This window comes from Erigeron canadensis, chromosome 1 (genome assembly GCF_010389155.1).
Source record: "Erigeron canadensis isolate Cc75 chromosome 1, C_canadensis_v1, whole genome shotgun sequence".
NCBI lineage: Eukaryota > Viridiplantae > Streptophyta > Magnoliopsida > Asterales > Asteraceae > Erigeron > Erigeron canadensis.
Genome location: NC_057761.1, coordinates 29,794,699 through 29,810,473, shown reverse-complemented (window position 1 = coordinate 29,810,473; position 15,775 = coordinate 29,794,699). Strand labels below are relative to the sequence as shown.

Genomic DNA, 15,775 nt, shown 5'->3' with positions numbered 1-15,775 from the left:
CTACATAGAACTATTGCCAAACAAGCTAAATCTAATATTGTAGGATTTACTAGTGATCATAGGTTCATAGTGCATGTATCAGTAATACATTTCTAGCGGCAAAACATATACAAGCACTTAGTTCACACAAAGAACACATATTGGTCACAAATACGTGAAATAGCTCATGAATGATTACACATATATTTGATGCACACATAGTCCCTGTTATGCATGCTATATGTGGGAACTTAGGTTATAGTCTAGGTCAAACCACCTAATTCTCTATAAACAAGGCTCTGATACCAATCTGTCACACCCCACCTTAGGCGGAATCGTAGGATATGACGAAAAGATATAGCAATAGCACATGGAATTTGTAATAGAGTTATACTAAATGAAATCCAAAAAAATGTAATTCCACAAGCTATCATAAGTCTAGGCAACACGCCTCAAATAGCAAAAGATGTAACAAATAGCAAATAGAGTTCAATGATTAAATGCAACTAGGAGTTCATGAATGACCTTTTTATTAGTCTTCCTAAAGTCCTTATGCTCAATCTCCTTAAGCATTGTTATTACCTGAAAATGAATGCTCGAAAATGTCAACATAATGTTGGTGAGTTCGTAGGTTTATATGAATACAAATGAGTTTGTTGTGCATGATATATGAGGTTTGGACAATAGTGTAAATATAAACATGTAGTAGCATGTATGCATACCAAATACCGATCAATGCCATCTTAGTTTTCCAACAACACAAACTCATCACTACTTGCCAACAACACAATCACATCACTACTTGCCAACATCTCAATCACATACTGTAATACCAACAACTACCAGCTGGAGTATATAGTTGGTCGATAGATTTCAAATAGTCTTCAATAGATATCAACAGACATCTATTGCATCATAGAATCAACACAAACAAGCTAGCATACACATTTCATAATTACACGTATTTGTCCAAGAAAACAAACAAGTTTTGGCACAACTAGTAAAGAAATGAAAAGTGTTTTGAGCATCATTTTCCCCCAAACAAATAAAATAAAAAGGGGCCACGAAACTCACCTCAATCAGCAAGCAGTTGTACAAAGTCCAAAAAATCACTAGAATCTACACAACATATACATGTACAAGTTACAATTATGTTCGAGAAATTCATAAATCTCTATACATTATTTAATGGTGAGTCAAAATTTATAATCATCAAGGTTAATTATAATATAGTAATAATAATAATAATGGTTATATTATACAATTAAATTGGAAGTTAAATAAATAAAACAAATTAAAAATTTCATATGCAATTTGACTAGTTTATTTTAAATAACAAAACATATCCATCCAACCTTATGAATTGGAATTTACGGCTGAGGGGTCACAATCCCATCCCATTTAAATTATTCTTAATAATAATAATAATAATAATATAGCCTAATTATATCCAAACTCAAACACTTATCTCTATAACAAATATAAATGAATCCTAAATAAAAACTAAAACCCTTTGTTTTTTTTTCTTCTACCATCGAACACAAAAAAAAAGGGAGCACCATCATCAAAATCTTAATTACTCCTTTGTCATAGCAATCTTGGTGAGTTTAAATAGTTTTCATTATTACTTTAAAAATCTTTTATATATAAAAATCTATAGTTAAATTCTTATAGATTTATATTCAATTTTGTCAAGGTATCTAAGGAGTGATCATCAATCTTGGGGTAAAACACTTATCTTTTCTTTTCATATATATATATATATTTATATATAACTATATATAATTTTTATTTACTTATTGATCTTTCATTATAAGTAGCCTATGTGATGAATATATATTATGGCAAAATTTATAATAACTAATGAATGTCTTTTTATGGTTAAATCAAGAGCTTGAAGTATAAACCATATTGATGTTAAAAGTTTACGTATTAATTGTAGCGTAATAATTAATGTAATTTAAGAAATCCAATTATGAAGGCATGGAAATCATAATAACAGATTTAAATAGGTGTTGGAAAGATTTGAAAGTTTATATATGAATATTTAGTTGTAGTAATCTTTAAAACAGTAAGTTTGAGTTATTTCAGAATCTGGACAGATTCAGTTTGTTAACTTTAAGAGGTCATATCTTGGTCATGGGAGATTGTTAAGTCACGTTTTTGGTGCCTAAAATTAAGTTCAAGAAGTGTAGTTTCTGGTGAAGTTGGTTTCGTGTCAAAATATGAAGTTTAAGTTCATCAAATGAATTTTATAACAAAACTGCGCAAAGCTGAGTTTTCTTTCGTTTTTTTTATGGTGATTATATGAAAGTTTGCTCAGGCCGTTGGTTAGTTGAAACTCTCATCGCATTAATCATTAGTGGCAATATTTAAAGTTTATAAGTTTTTTTTGTCACCACTAAACTATATTCATCTTATATGAGTTTAGAGCTTTGTATAATATCATAACTTTCTGAAAGAGATATGTTAATTCTTTCGTTCATATCACTATGAAAATTATGTACAATTTTTGGTTTAATTCTTTTATTTTTTTTTGAATTTTATGATAATGGTTAATATAATCTCTTTTTTCTTTTGTTTTTTAACAATACATTTTTTTCCATTGTGATGATGAGAAAAATATTATGATGGTAGACGAAGAGTTAGTTTAAAAATATTATGATAATGAATACGTTATTGCTAATTTAATTAAGTGAAACTAAATAGATTGTTCGTTCATATGTTTTTTTTACGATCATTATTAATCCATTCCATTTAACTCATTTGTTTATATATTAAGCATTTCATTAAATATTTTTTTAAGCAAGTTTAACTCAAATCTCACTTTATTGAGTACCTTTTTAAAGCAGCCGCACATCGTACGGGTAAAAAAATCCTAGTATATATATATATATATATATATTAGATAGTTGTCCATCACGAAAACCCAACAATATATTAATTGATAGATCATTACTCGTAGAGTCGTAGTACTAGGAGCAATATGCTTGGATAATGAGAACTATACGTACATTTAGGTCCTTTTGGTTATGGGATTTGGATTTGTATTTGATTGAAGTTCTTAACCTATGGGTATTAATCTTGCCATTTTGGATATCAAACCTTTTAAAGTGGTTAGGCCGGTCACTAAGGACTCGTCGACAGCCCCTTCGAAGATCCGTCGACGAACAATGCCATTGGTAGCATTCCGTCGACCAACTTCTTCGTCCGGTGTTTTCGTTGGGTCGATGGGCTTGGACGAGAGGGAGAGAATTGAAAGTGGGGCAACCTTTTCTTTTTCTTCTTTTTTTTTATTTGATTTTTTATGTGAAAGTCGACCAACTTTTTTATTTATTTATTTATTTGATTTTCATGTGTGTGGCTGGGTGTGTTGCTGAACAAAGAAGGAGATAAATTTTAATATATTAACATTATTAGTCTCTCATGTTTTACATATGTTTATATATATATATATAAATTTTATTTTAGACTCTGAAGTATTATTTTATTGATAATTTAGTTTTGAAAGTTTTTAAAAGTTTTAAGGTTAATTATATTATGTGAAAATTAATATCATATTTTTTTTAATAATAAAAATGTTTAATTTATTGTTTAGATAAATTTAAAATAAAATAAATAAAAGTTCTGGAAGAGGGGTTATAAAGAGTGAGTGTGGAAGAGGTGGATGAAAATAGAGAAAAAACAGATGTGACAATATGAAAGAGGTATTCGGTGTTCTAGCTTAGGGAGAGACCTTATGAGCAAGTCTACTCACCTTCTTCTCTCTCAAGAACTTTTTTAATGGTATAATTTGGCCTTCCTAAGCATAAGTCATTTTAATGATCAAGATGTTACTGATGGTCCATACTTTAAGTTTAGACTTTTAAAACTTTACTAGCAAAGCACTTTAAGGAGTACGAGCATGGTACTCGTGCAATGCGACGGCGAGCCGATGATGATTATGGTGGCGACATCTATTGGTGTAAGTAAAGATATTTGATTTAAAGGAGTTAGTAGAGATATTTAATAATATAATAGACTAATGATGTAATTTAATATTAAGAGTTGTGGTGATTTAATTCATTAATGATATTTTGGTCAATTCGCATGTCTCATTTTTGTAAACTTTCAACATGGGGTTATAATTTTTATATAGTAGTACTGATTTGTAATTTATCTCATTTCCAATAATAAACAATAAATTATACTAGTAGAAAGTAAAAAGAGAAAAATATAAAAGAACTACGAAAACCTATAGATAAAGTGACGATGTTTTTGGACAACTTTTGAATGTAACAGGTAAATAATGAAAATGGAATTTCCAATTACACATAGTCCACGTCATCGATCCACCACTTCCCCAAAACACAATCTACACCCTTTATAAAAGCACATCACACGGATCATGAATATCCACCGTCAGATCTTAAATAATACGGAGTACTATATTTTCACAACGCCGCGAAAACACAAATTCAAAATCCACCCAAAATTTCAATCCCTCCCATCCCTTATTTAAAGCAGCCTCCCTCTATCGCATTTCACAAAACTCATATCATATCTCTCTCAGTCTCTTTGTTTATCTCATCAGATCTGAAATCTGAAAATCGAAATCATCAGAAAATGTCAGGGCGAGGAAAGGGAGGAAAAGGGTTGGGAAAGGGAGGAGCGAAACGACATCGTAAGGTGCTTCGAGATAACATCCAGGGCATCACCAAACCGGCCATCAGGAGGCTCGCAAGGAGAGGGGGAGTGAAGAGAATCAGCGGGCTGATTTACGAGGAGACCCGCGGAGTGTTGAAGATCTTTTTGGAGAATGTGATTCGTGATGCCGTTACTTACACGGAACACGCTCGCAGGAAGACTGTCACCGCCATGGATGTCGTTTACGCTTTGAAGAGGCAGGGCAGGACTTTGTACGGTTTCGGAGGTTAATTAGTAGTGTAATAGATCTATTTGGGCTTTGTGGTTGTATTGAATCTGATTGAGGATCTGTAATGAATGAATCGAATGCTTTGATTTGTTGAAATCTCAATTTTTTTTTTTTTTTTTTTTTTTTTTTTTTTTTTTGCATTTGGATTATTTAGCCAATTTTATCATTAGTTAATTGTATTATTAATTAATTTAAGTTAACTCAAATTCAATTTACATTCTCTGTTACTTTTGATAACTCTTAGTCTTGATCTTCAATGAAAAATTCGTGTTTTTAGGCCGTGCTCAAAACATATACAAGTTGTGCTCAATCTTGCTCCATGATGGATAGTCAAGTAAACAATCCCAACTTAGAACTTCACCTAAAGAAGTCAAGTCAAGGTTGAATTGTCCCGTAAATTGCCGCTTTATTTGTTTTCAACGTTACAACTGCTACAATTTCCTTTCTCATTACTTTGTTATTGTTACATAAACAGATTACTACTCGTATATGGCTATAACGAAGAAACAAAATTGATAAGTCAACAGTAATTGCAAGCCCAAAACCCAAATAAACGATCCGTTTAGATGATTTCTACCCAACCCACCCATTTTACAACCTTTCTGTTTACAGGAATAAAATGATTTCGTTGGTGATTGATTCTAAATACAGTTCGGTTCCCATGAAAGAAATGTTATACATTTTTTACATGTAACAACAGCAAAGCAAAAAATAGGACAACAATTCTTAAACATACTTAAGTTAGTACTGAAATCTGAATGCACTCCAACAGATTGAAATTGTGTCGAGTCTTCCAGTGGCGAAGCCAGCAATTTGATACGGGGAGGGCCAATTTTTTTTTTTTTTATCTGGACAGTGGTCGAAAAATGGCTGCGAAATAACATCAATTTAGTTCATAAACAGTAGAATGAAATTTTAAGAACACCCGTATAATTTTTATAATATATCGATGTACGGTTTTTGAGTTAAAAGATTTTGAATGAATTAGAGGAATAAAATGATTTATAGATGATTGATAAAAAAATTGGTGGCTGAGATTTTAGGACAGAGGCGACAAAAATGAATGGTTGAAATTTAAGGTTATTATAGGTATTATTAGGTGGAGATGTTTAAATTAGTGAATAAAGAATAGGGGTATATTGGGTAGTTCAAATCATTTTTTCTTAAAAAAAAGGCAAAATACTTCATAAGATAGTATTAGTTATTAGATATATAAATAATACACTTGTTTGATTGGAATAAAAACCTACGAAGTAGTAAAAAAAGAAGAAAGAAATAGAATGAATCAATTAAAATACCTTTGTTAGATTGAAATAAGAAAAAGAGAATGAAAACTATTAAACTTCCATAGTTGAGGCTCTATTAGTCCAAGAAAGAATGACGGATAAAAACATGTTTGTCATGTTGTGCAAAGTAAGAGACATTGGTGGGATGAGCCAATGTTATTTTTCATTTTATTATGGTGGGATGAGTCAACTTCATTATAAACCCACAACTTTATTATTCCTCTACATATAATTACAGTATAAGTAGTCTGCTGGGGTAGGCCTTGGCCCATCCTAATGCCAATGTGGCTCCGCCCCTGGAGTCTTCCCTGCCCTGATACAAGGAACGCAGTCATCTAAATCAATAGATGGCATCCCAACCCAACACCTCCTTGGCGTCATTGATCGCTTCTTTCTTTGGCAAGGATAAGCAGTTGGCTTTTCCACATTTATATATCGATATCACTTTTGGGTTTATCAGCTGCAATTCATTGACACATCTCATAGTCATAATCAAATATATTGCAACATTTCCATGTTTCAAAAGTTTTTAGTTACATTTTAATCTCTTCACTCGTTTTATTCATCACATGCATTAGCAACTTAGCTTTTCTAATGTCCCTTTTGTCATAGTCACTTTTTTATTCCCTAATAGCCGAACCTAAGTTGGCTTTATTGTCCCCTGATGGCGTATCAAACTCAAGCGGATCAGACAGACCAGTCCATTGTGTTGTTGGGTCAATTTGATTGTTTGAGAAATTGCATCATCCCCATTGTAACAATGTTGACTTCAACATAGTCAAATGCGTATGAGGTAGTTGACCGGGAAACTTTGTTGATGTATAGTTAGGTACCAGAAGAGAATTTACCAAACAAATCAAGTACTTTCTTGAAACTCATTTCCAGTTGAGAGATTGCGATACAAAACAGGATAATTGATTTATAAAGTTATAAGAGCATTCCCGATAACATTGACACTAAAAACTTTACCCACATAATACGCAGCCTTCCTTCCACCGTCGTAAGCCGTACCACTTAGAAGTTTGAACCCACCACCCCTCCACCATGCCGAGGCAAAATTTTTGTCAATATTATACTATATGGGAATGGTTTCCTTTAGAAAATAGTTTATAAGTTCAACGTTATCGTAATACCAACTGCACTTGTCTTGATATTTGTCTTTAACAGTGGAGTTTTTAGATTGATTACTAAAATCATTTATATCTACAAAACGAATATTAATTAGCATTTGATTCCCATTCAGTATTATAATATTAACATTTCAAATACTTATAAGCTGAGGTAGTTTGCTGTGCCACATGCAAATGGCTGCCAATACTTGCTTGAATGTGATTGAGAAATGCAAGATCTCAGCACCACCCAACTCTGTTGGAGAACGATCACTCCCTCTTACTTACTTCGATCTTGCCTGGCTTTTATTCCATCCGGTTCACCAGCTTTTCTTCTACGATTTCCCCCATTCCAAATCCCATTTTATCCAAGCAGTCATTCCCAGCCTCAGACACTCCTTATCCATCACCCTTCAACACTTTTTTCCGTTTGCAAGTAACTTGGTTGTGTTTCCAAATGCAAGCCATTCAGGACTTGAAAAACCACCCGAAATCTGTCATGTGGAGGGTGACTCAGTGGCACTCACTTTTGCTGAGTGTGATGATCTCGATTTTAATGATCTCAAAGGAAACCATCCTAGAGATTGTAACAAGTTTCACCCTCTAGTGCCCCTACTTGAAGATGCATTTAAGGTGTCTGAATTGGTGAAAATCCCAGTGTTTTCGATTCAAGTAACGATTTTTCCAAACTCTGGCATAACCATCGGGCTAACAAACCATCACGTTCTTTGTGATGCAAAAACTAGGTATGATTTTTTGATGGCATGGACTTCAATAATGAAATCTGGTACGGATGAGTTATTCTTAGCTAGCCAATCTTTGCCGTGTTATGATAGAGTGATCAAATACCCAAATTCTCTAGATGAAACGGTGTTGAGTCTACCGCAAATTCAAGCTCTTGATGAAACATACAAGGCACATCAGCTAGTTCCCCTGCCTGATAAAGTTCGAGCCACAGTTGTGTTGACCCGTTCACAAATAAATCGGGTAAAGAAATGGCTACTGGTTCAACTTCCAACACTAGAATATGTATCAGCGTTCACGGTGTGTTGTGGATTCGTGTGGAGTTGCACAGCAAAATCACGTCTTCAGGTTGAAGGAAAAAAGGGTGAATATGAGCTGGAACGGTTTGTTTGTGCTGTAGATTTAAGAGCTCGTTTGGATCCACCTGTTCCTCAAACTTATTTTGGGAATTGTCTCGGTGTATGTATCGCCCCAACTAAAACCTCTTTGCTAACAGGATTGGAAGGATTTCCTACTGCGGTTGAGATAATAGGAATGTCTATAAGGGAATACGTAAAGCAAGGAGTGCTTAAAGATGTAGAGACATGGTTGGGGAAGTTTATTGTTCCGATTCCCACATCAGGTGTGGTAGGAACCCCAAAGCAAAATGTTTACAATCTTGATTTTGGGTGGGGGAATCCGAAAAAATATGAAACTATATCACTTGATTTCAGTGATTCACTATCTGTCAATGCGGGCAAAGATTCAGCCGAAGATATTGAAATTGGTTTCTGCCTTCCGGCTAAGCAAATGGACGCCTTTCTTACAATATCTAGAAATGAATTAGAAAGCATACTTGCTCTGCAAGAATGAGTATAATTCATCTGATCAATTTTAATAATGTTCTTAAGCCGTGCTCAATCAAAATAAGTTGTTATCAACAATAAAGTTTTTATTTAAACTTTGTGTTTTTAGGCGGTGCTCAAAAACCTTTCTAAGTTGAGCTCAATCTTACACCATGACTCATAGTCGAGTAAACAATCCAAAGTTAGAACTTCAGTCAAGTTCGACTTGTCTTCTGAAATTCCTGCTTTATTCGTTTTCACATTACAGCAGCTTTATTTGTTTTTTTATTTGGATCCTTATAACTGCTTAATGATCATTCGTTTGCTTAATGAACATAGAATATAAGCTTAGTTTTGTACCTAAACAGAAAATGAATCGAGCTTGTGTTTGAGGGCCAGCCTCCAATTAGTTTTAATGGTTTTTGGTTATTAAATTTAACTACTTTATGAACAAATTTAAGTTATCAACAGTTAAGTTTGTATTTAAAATTTGGGCTTTTACCCTTTTAGGCCGTGCTGAAAATTCTTTTCAAGTTGCACTCAATCTTGCACCATGAACTCATGAAGGATAGTCAAGTAAACAATCCAAACTTAGAACTCTGCCAAAAGAAGCAAGCTAAGGTCGACTACTCGACTCGCCTAGAGGAACTGCAGCTTTACTCGTTTTCAGCATTACCATTTGCTTTATGGTTATTTATGGTTATCATTTGAAATTTAGCTGCCAATATAGAAAGAAACAATGTAATGATATCTCATTGTTATTCTACACAAGTTCATGTTCAATTAAAACAATGTGTTTTAATATAGGATAAAGGACTGCTCTGATGATAAAAGTTGGTTGATTAAGGACTAAAGTTGTACAAAAGAGGAAGTTATAATCTAAGGGCTGAAGAGAAACTTGTGGGTGTATATGAGCATCCTTATCTACTTTTTAGGGCTCATTCAATCAACCCATTCTATATTTCCCTTGTATTTTTCCTCAAAATTTATGTATTATTTGACTGGATAATCTTCTTGATTCAGATTCTATTGATTATATTCATTGTAATAATGAACTTCGTAATAATTATAATAATACTAATTTTTCTGTTCATATATTTTGCCATTATTAATCAATCATTAATCTGATTAAGGTAATCTTCACATGGTATCAGAGCCTTCATCAGTATTTGGTGATTGTTGATCGATTTTGTTTTTCCGATCTGATTAGATTTATGGCGTTATTCCAATAAACACGCATATGGGCCAAACCCTTATGAGCCTGATGGGCTGTCATGGGAACACGCAAACCCTATGGATTTTGAGTGTCACCTGCCCTGACCTATAAATAGAGTGTGTGGTGCGCGGTTTCAAGGAAGCACGAGTGGTAGAGAGAGAAACGAGCAAAATTTTGAGAGAGAAACTACTAGAGCTAAGAATACACAAATCTAGTAGATCTTGTGGTGTCACTCGTCTCACGCATGAACCGCAAAACACACACTCGTGTTGGTTGGCTTAGGATTTAGGATACCAAGTGGATATAGTTTATCCGGAAAGCCGCCTCACTATATTAACCAAATATGAGTGTTTATGTTCACGCATATATATATATATATATGTATATATATATAGGCATGAGCACGGTCAAAAGATCGAACCGGACCGGACCGGACCGATGTGGACCGTAGACCGAAGTGGCAGAAAACAAAGACCGAAGACCGACCCGATACCTGCTCGGTCGGTCCGGTCTGGTCTCGGTCTTCTCCGGGTCGGTTCGGTTATTCTTGGGCCAGACCGAAATGTTACAAAATTTTTGAAAAATGGGCTTTTTCCTGCTGGGCTAAAGACAATATACAACTTCTAGGCTAAAACCTGCTGGGGCGATGGGCTAAAACCTGCTGGGATGCTAGCTTGTGGGCTTGTGGCTGCTACATTTGGAGTTTTGGACTCAATGGAAAGGGAACTAAAGACTAAAGCCCATAAATAAATTAAGCCCACCAGCACATGTCGGTTTTCAGTCATGGACCGTCTTTTTCCGGGTTTTGGAACGAACCGGACTGAACCCGATATACCATTGAAATCCAAGACTAAAGACCGGACCGTTTGTGGCTCGGTCGGTCCGGTCCGGTCGGGTCTTGGTCGGGCTTCGGGTTTTCGGTCCATATGCTCATCCCTAATATATATATATATATATATATATATATAGGGTAACACTTCGGTAAGATCACTCCTAAAATAAGTTTGGTAAGAACACTTAAAAACATCATTTTGATGCATTGAAAGTCCATACAATTAACATAGTGCATAACTAATTATCATTATTTAAGTGTTTAACAACACATTGATGCGTCAAAATCGAAAAAATCACGTTTTTTGTTGGATGCATCATTTTGATGAATATGCATCCAAGATGTATGCACAAAATAAAAAAACATGACTTTCTCAATTTTGACAGACCAATATGTTGTTAAACACTTATATATGATAATTAGTTATACACTATGTTAGTTTTAGAGACTTTTAATGCATCAAAATGTAGTTTTTAAGTGTTTTCACTGTGTTCTTATATTAAGTCTGTTCTTATTTGATTGTCACCCTATATATATATATATATATATATAGAAACCATGGGTTATCTCGAGGGATTCCGCACCTCGACATATCCTTAGTCAATCTCGTTTCGACAGTCCAACAAACGAGGGCGACCAGATAGACTTACAAATCTAACGAGAATCTGAGCCGTGATTAGCAAGTAGGTAGGATAAGTAATCTGGTCGTACCATGAGATCGGAGATGCCAAACAAGTATTTTAATTTATTACCTGTTATTTGCTTTCAATTCAATTTTCAGATTTAACTGAAGTTTCTTGCTGAATAAGCGGTTGCGGCTTCTATTTTACTTTTATTTGCATTATTTTTAATAGGAATCGTGACAACCCCAACCGATAGAATTACACACATTATTAGACTAAATGGTGCAAGTGTCCATGCGAATGATCCTGTACTTACCACAACACTATCTACTTTCGATCGGGTCCACTGCTCGTTAGTTTGCGTTTTGTTAAGGTATTTACTTGTACAACATTTTTATAAATTTAAAACAGTTCTTCTTAAACCCTTGTTAGCTTTAAATTTATCAAAATCATATAAGGTCCAGGCATACTAACTTAGTGTTAGCACGACAATTACAATACCATGCACAAAGTGTAAAGCGACATGTCACTTTACATATCCATCAACCTATCTAGACGCACGACGGAAACGACCAGACAAGAGTTACAAAACATAACAAAAAACAATCACATCAGGACTAAATAGGGAGCTATATCCTGGTGGGCAGCTTCCACTTCTCCAAACGATTTTTGTACTTAACCCATATATATATAGGAATAAGTGCCCAGAAATGCAGTCAACTAATGCTCAAAAGTTATTGTGTGCACGAACTTTGGGTCAGCTTTATTGTGTTCACGAAACTTGAAGTTTTGTTTATTGTGAGCATAAAACGGGATTATGGCTATGTGGGACCGGTTACTTTCACGTTGACCCGTTGACTGCTTACGTGGCATGCACACAATAACTAATCACAAAAAGTTATTGTGTGCATAAACTAATCCCAAAAAAGTTATTGTGTGCATGTCATGTAAGCAGTCAACGGGTCAACGTGAAAGTGGTGACCGACTAACTTTTGACCCGGTCACTTTTGCATGTTATAGGACTATTGAACAAGTTTCTTGAATATAATAAAGTTGATCTAAAGTTAGTGCACACAATAACTGTTAAGCATTAGTTGGCTGTATTTCTGGGTACTTATCCCTATATATATATATTTGTTTCCTTATATTTCCGTACATTATTATGTGATTAACTTAGTAGTGTTAATATTACGGTAGCGTTGCCGGAATCTTTGTTCGGCTGTCGTTTTTGTTACATTCAAAGCAATAATGGTCGGAAAACTAATAGGTTTCCGATGATGATATCGTTGGACAAGTTAGGTTGTCGTTGAAAGGGTGATGATGATAAAAAGATTTTTGTAAAATGAAACTCGGATGATCTTGTGAATATCTTGGTGGGGTAAACCTTTGGGTTGAAAGTTATGACATCTCTGACTTCCGAATTCTTGACTCTCAGTTTCTGAGCCCAATTTTACTTTTGATTTCAAGTTTTCTATTCATATAAGTTCATGTTTTCCGGTCAAAAGTTGTTGTTTTCCGGCCGCAAGTTGCAGTTTACCGGCCAAATGTTCATGTTTTCTGGTCAAAGATTCATGTTTTACGGTCAAAGGTTTTGACGTTATTTGGCACTACACCCTATTATTTGGTAACATTTGGCACAAACACATGTCACGTATTGATTGGTTCATTTTTGTTACCAAAACTTGTGGAAAAAACGTCGTAGAACTACACATTTAGCTCTAATCACGTTGTTTTTGCAAGATCTTAAGCTAATTATATTGAAGATCGCTTCCTGCCCATGAACACACGTAATCACTTTTGACATTTCATGTAAAAGACATAAATTGATTGTATGAACAACTAATTATATATATATATATATATATATATGACTACCACTACAAAGAGAAAAAAATAAGATTATCTTTTGATCTAAACCATTGAAAATAAACCCACAAATTAATCTCCACCATTTAAATTGAAAGTCAACTATGTTATCTAACTATGGTATATCTTTTATGATATTTAATGTAACTATTTTTATACATCACATTAATAAACTTGCTTTTTAGAGTTTAACAAATATTGTAAGTGATGAAGTTGTGCATTTCGTGTAAGTTGCTTATGGACATTTACATATATACAGTCTTATATACCAACTTTTGTTAATAATTCTTCTTTACGTTAACTTAGTTAATGATACATAGATAGAGGTAGCAAAAGCTTATGACAAAAACGTTGTAGCATCTAGATGCTTTAATAAATACAAAACATTTTAATTAAGATAGATATTGTATAGGATTCCATTAGTATTTATGATGTTTTTTAGTGTAGATAGAAAACATAAACTTTAAAACTTTAACTAAGTTTTAGGGTATGTTTGGTATAAAACTTTCAAGCTAGGGTTGTGTCTAGCAGCTTCGAGATGTAGTTAGGAGCTGAAACTTTTATCTCAACCTTTTTACACAAAACTTTTATTTTAAAAACCCTTTTTCAGGTTCTTTAGGAGCTTTTTTCGGGTTGAGACTTTTGATCTCAAATGAATATCCAAACAGCACTATCATTTTAACGGTGAAAGCTTGGGGCTTTTAAACTCCTAAAAGCCTCCAAAGCCCCCTTGCATGTTTTTTTTTTGCGACAAATCAGTGACACGACATGAGAAAAACTTTACCGTATAATGGTTTTTATGTTTTAACAACTGATAAAAATCAACACTATTATTAATTTATTAATATGATGCAATGTAATATAATAGAAGAAAAGATTAAAAATGGAAGGGGATAGTGATTATATTAAAGGACCGATGGGGTGTGAGGTGGAAACTATTTATGGTTGCTGTGGAAAAGCTTACTCAAAACCAGACGTACATAATCATTTTAATTATTAGCTTTAATTTTTGAAAACTTTTGCAATCTCATAATTTATTATTCTTCAACTGTTTGAAAATTAGTATACCTGTATATCATCATTTAATTTATATATATATATTTTAGATTTCTAAATTCTTTATCATACAACAATTTAATATCATCATACTATTTTTTGTAGGAGATCAATTTTTCTTTTTCCTTTTAACAATATGTATACTGATCGGTCCCTTTTTTTTAATCATATTAAATCTTTAGTTTTGTTTCTTTAATTGTATTGTTATTCCTTATTTTGTTAGCTTTTAATTATATATATGTATCTATACAATAATAATAATAATAATAATGTTGTGTTATAATTACCAAGTAACACATCTATAGACTAAACAATATTTAAAATATGAATTAAACAAATATATAAGAAGTTTGGCTTACAGATTTTCTAAATAATTAAAAATAAAATAAATTACCATTTAATTGTGAGATCGCATGTCGAATAAATCTATAAGATTGTTTGAATGCTACTATGATAAACTATAATATAAACGTTTAATTAAGAGTTCATATGTCAAGTAAAAATGTTATAAAAATGTTAGTTTGTTGAATCTAAGTTCAAAGTCATAAGAAATAATAGTTATCTGAGTTTACATTTTAAAGCTTTCTATACAAGATAAATTTATATTTTTCCAACTTTATGTCATATGTTTATATCAAAACAAACATATTAGTTCGGTACTATATGCGGTAACTGGGGTAATGGTGACCAGCTTTGTCAATCATCTATTTTAAATTTGATTAAAATTTAATGGTGGAATGTTTAAAAAAAAAGGTTAGATTGAATAATTATGTATAAATAATATAAATATTAAAGCTATAAGGTAGAGACTTAATATGGTATATTGGTACTTATTATTTAAAACTAAGACCAATCATATACTTTGCAGTAAGCCTATTTCGGATTTGCATACGGTTGACGGATTGAAACTTTATTACCCCAACTTAACCTCATAAATTTTTTAAGACAGTAACTTCAACTCGAACCTGAGTCAGTTCTACCGAAGCGATCTAATTAATATGTTGATTTCAGGTGGGTTGGTAAGTTGATTTCAGGTCACATGGGTTAGTAAAGGTATGTAGGCAAGTTAAATGAGTTGGCGGTTTAATCCCGTGTCATGTGTGTTGGTGGGTTGACACTTGAGGGGTTGATTCTAAGTCAAATTGGTTGTGGGATAAAATGAGTTTGTTGGCAGGTTGACTTATCAACCCCAAAAGTCAACCTGATCCCAAACCAAAAAAAATCAAGTTGGCGGGTTACCAGGTCAAGATTTCACCACCCTAACCCAATCTTTCAAGTCGGTTTCAAGTCAAAATTGGGGTAAGATCAAGCATTGAAAATTTTAA

General features: G+C 33.3%; 2 protein-coding genes across 2 annotated transcripts; both read left to right on the top strand.

Moving 5' to 3' along the window:
• The first annotated feature begins 4,496 nt into the window (after positions 1–4,496).
• Positions 4,497–4,978, top strand: LOC122597962 (histone H4). The gene has a single exon (XM_043770560.1). The coding sequence runs from the start codon at positions 4,585–4,587 to the stop codon at positions 4,894–4,896; it is 312 nt and encodes a 103-aa protein (XP_043626495.1). The 5' UTR covers positions 4,497–4,584; the 3' UTR covers positions 4,897–4,978.
• A 2,506-nt stretch (positions 4,979–7,484) lies between these two features.
• On the top strand, positions 7,485–8,885 carry LOC122589370 (malonyl-coenzyme A:anthocyanin 3-O-glucoside-6''-O-malonyltransferase-like). Its single transcript, XM_043761661.1, has one exon. The coding sequence runs from the start codon at positions 7,485–7,487 to the stop codon at positions 8,883–8,885; it is 1,401 nt and encodes a 466-aa protein (XP_043617596.1).
• The last annotated feature ends 6,890 nt before the right edge of the window (positions 8,886–15,775 follow it).